Source organism: Fragaria vesca, linkage group LG6 (assembly GCF_000184155.1).
Source record: "Fragaria vesca subsp. vesca linkage group LG6, FraVesHawaii_1.0, whole genome shotgun sequence".
NCBI classification, from domain to species: Eukaryota; Viridiplantae; Streptophyta; class Magnoliopsida; order Rosales; family Rosaceae; genus Fragaria; species Fragaria vesca.
Window position 1 is genome coordinate 22,108,432 of NC_020496.1, and position 2,907 is coordinate 22,111,338.

Here is a 2,907-nt window from a genome sequence, read left to right on the forward strand (position 1 = left end):
ACTCGGCCCTCATCAGTCGTCACAGTACGTGCAAATTATTGGATCTGTAGTTGGCCCTCACTATGCAAATTATTTGAATTGGATTTTTCCATTTTAATTATGTTAGTGAATTTTGCTAAACTTGTTTGTGCTATGAATCTTTATTTCAAATCCAAGCCCATGCCCATGCCACTTGCACCTGGCAAAGCTCTTAACACATTATTGCGATCTGCATGTGATTTCTCAATAGGAACAAGAGAGAGTTATACTAATCGAAAAGAACAAGAGAAATATTGATTTAGAGAAAACTTATCAGCGCTCATTTATTCGATTAGTCACTGAACATTCATGCATTCACCATAATTACGTGGATTTGTTTTTTCCAAGCATGCAATTGCCTGGATTGCTGTGAAATTTCACTCAAATTGTATCTTTTCTGCCCTACAATCAAACAGTGGTAAGACACAAGGAAGTTTTAAACAAGGAGCAGTGGAGCAGTGGAAGGCAAGGACAGCCATCGTTTATCAGAACACGAAAAAAGGGGTGGCCTATTAGCCCATCTGTTAAGATCCACCTCCCCAAAAGTCTAATTAAGTTCATTTTAACTCAAGGTCTTAAATATCAAAATTATAATCATCATGAAAAAAATCAAGGCGTGGCTAACATGATTCGAACCTCTGGTTGTCAAGATTATTGATAACATCCTCAACCACTCCACTAAGTAGCTATTTGATTACTAAGCTGAATATTTTGATATATAATATGTACATATATTTTCACATTCTTTTAGTCTTTCCATTCGAAATTTTATTTATATCGATACTTTCTGATATTTCCATCCCGATATTTCTATCGAAATACTCTTTTTCGGGAGGTCAAAATTTTCTCGAAAGCCTATATTTTAGTCTTTGCTTTAACTACCATTTGATCTAAGAAAACGTTTGAGCTCAAAAAAAGATTGAGCTCAAACCTTCTTTAAGATTTACTACTTGAGGTGAGTCGAGGATGGGTAAGGTTTAGTCAGAAAACCATAAGAGTAAAGAAGCGACGTATAATCAAGAAGAATTATTTGAAACTTGGAAACTAAGACAGGTTTAAAAATAAACGGTAAGTTATGAACTATCAACAAGATGTTCAAAACATTAAACTTAGCACATCCAGCATTAGTAGTACACACATCCAAACACTAGATACATGGAGACATATCATGCAATAATTTAGCACGCATATCATATGTAATGACTATATATTATCGCACAAGAACGTAAGCGATATACTTCGATAGGGTACTTTATTTCTGATATGGCCAGCCGGCACTACCAGCTAGTGTAGTGTAACTCTTTCTACTATGTTTTTGCCATCTAACCCTTTACTGTAAAAGCTCTGAAGGAACTCTGGCACAGTGAATCCTCGATAAAGGGCTGCTTTCTCTGCAGATAGTAATTCTGGAAATGGCCCAAATTCATCCGACTCTTTCCAACCCCCCACGTTATTAAAAATCAAGACTGAGATTCTTGGTTCTTTTGATGAGTTTGCCAATACTCGATGCTCTACGCTTTGATACTCCCCATTCGATATGATCTGAGCATGCAGAAAAGATAAGTTACAACCTATCTATAAGCTACAAGAAGAGCTTTCACCGGGCAGTTAATTAGTACTTAGTAATGTACCAATGAATCAAACCTGTATGAAGTCGCCAATATTAACAGTCAATGCCCCAGGCAATGGTTTGACATCCACCCACTCACTCCCATGCTTCACTTGCAACCCTCCGACCTGGTTCTGCAGCAACACCGTCAAACCTGCATCAATATGAGATTTGATCCCCACTGTCAGATCGGGTTGCGGACAGTAGGGATAGCAGTGCCCCAAGAATAACCTAGCTTTCATAAAACCCAACTCCTTGAACTTCCCAGCTTCCAAACCAAGCCCCTCGGCCAACAGCTCAAATAACGCCTCGGCTACTTTGGATGCATGAAAATCCCATGCAATAATCTCCTTACGACATATATCTGGGATGTCCTCCTCCACCTTCAACTCCTCTGGTGCCATATACACCTAATTGACCAATAATGAGTCATCTAATCAGGAGGGCACCTTAGTTCAATCAATTAAGACATGAAAAGTTCACAACCATAAATATTTAACCAGAACTAAATATATCAGTAATTTCAAACTGTACTCTTTATCCAAGATTTTGTTTTTCAAGCTGGAATCACCACTAAAACTAATGAAATTAGTGAGAAAAAAAATTGATGCACGAGTATAAGCTAGTTTGTACCGCCACTAATATGCTGATTAATTTAGATTAGATCAATCAAAATCAGCACTTTTATTCGTTCAATCAAATTACTAAAATCTATTTCAGTATAAAAAATTGAAGATTATAAAATTGTATCTTGAATCTCAGACTATTTATATTTAAGTACTTAACAAGCACTTAACGATAATTTATGTGTAAGTTTTGTTAGAAAACTGAAAAAGGGGGAAGGAGCATAAGCCCCTCGAGCATTTCCGGCACCAGCCGGCACGGCGTTGTATCTGAAGCGAGTCATGTCAACAGGCAGCCTTACTCCGCACTACTAGGACGGCCGACTTAAGAGACGAATCCATTTCGAAGCAAAAGATACAATATTCGTCGCATATATACCTATGCCACGACAAGTCGGTCGCATAAGAGTCGTCGCATAAGTGGTGTCGCATAAGAATCTATGCGACGAACACAACATATTCGTCGCTACACTCTATATAATGCGACGAATAAATCGTTGTCGCACAGAAAGAAGCGACGACACTGGTATCCACTTATACGACGAATTTCGTCGCATGTGTGTTCCGACGAAAAAATTTTCGTCGTCCGTAATTCTATACCGACGAAACATGGGTGCAATTGCCGACGAAAGGATGGTTCACTTATGCGGACGAAAA

General features: G+C 38.3%; 1 protein-coding gene across 1 annotated transcript in view; it reads right to left on the reverse strand.

Annotated features, from left to right (window-relative positions):
• Positions 1-1,302: 1,302 nt before the first annotated feature.
• Positions 1,303-2,907, reverse strand: part of LOC101301229 (1-aminocyclopropane-1-carboxylate oxidase homolog 5-like) — a 2,508-nt gene continuing 903 nt past the window's right edge. Inside the window, 2 exon segments of the mRNA XM_004305605.1 lie at positions 1,303-1,560; positions 1,663-2,037. Of these exon segments, the coding sequence (XP_004305653.1) occupies positions 1,303-1,560; positions 1,663-2,037 (633 nt within the window).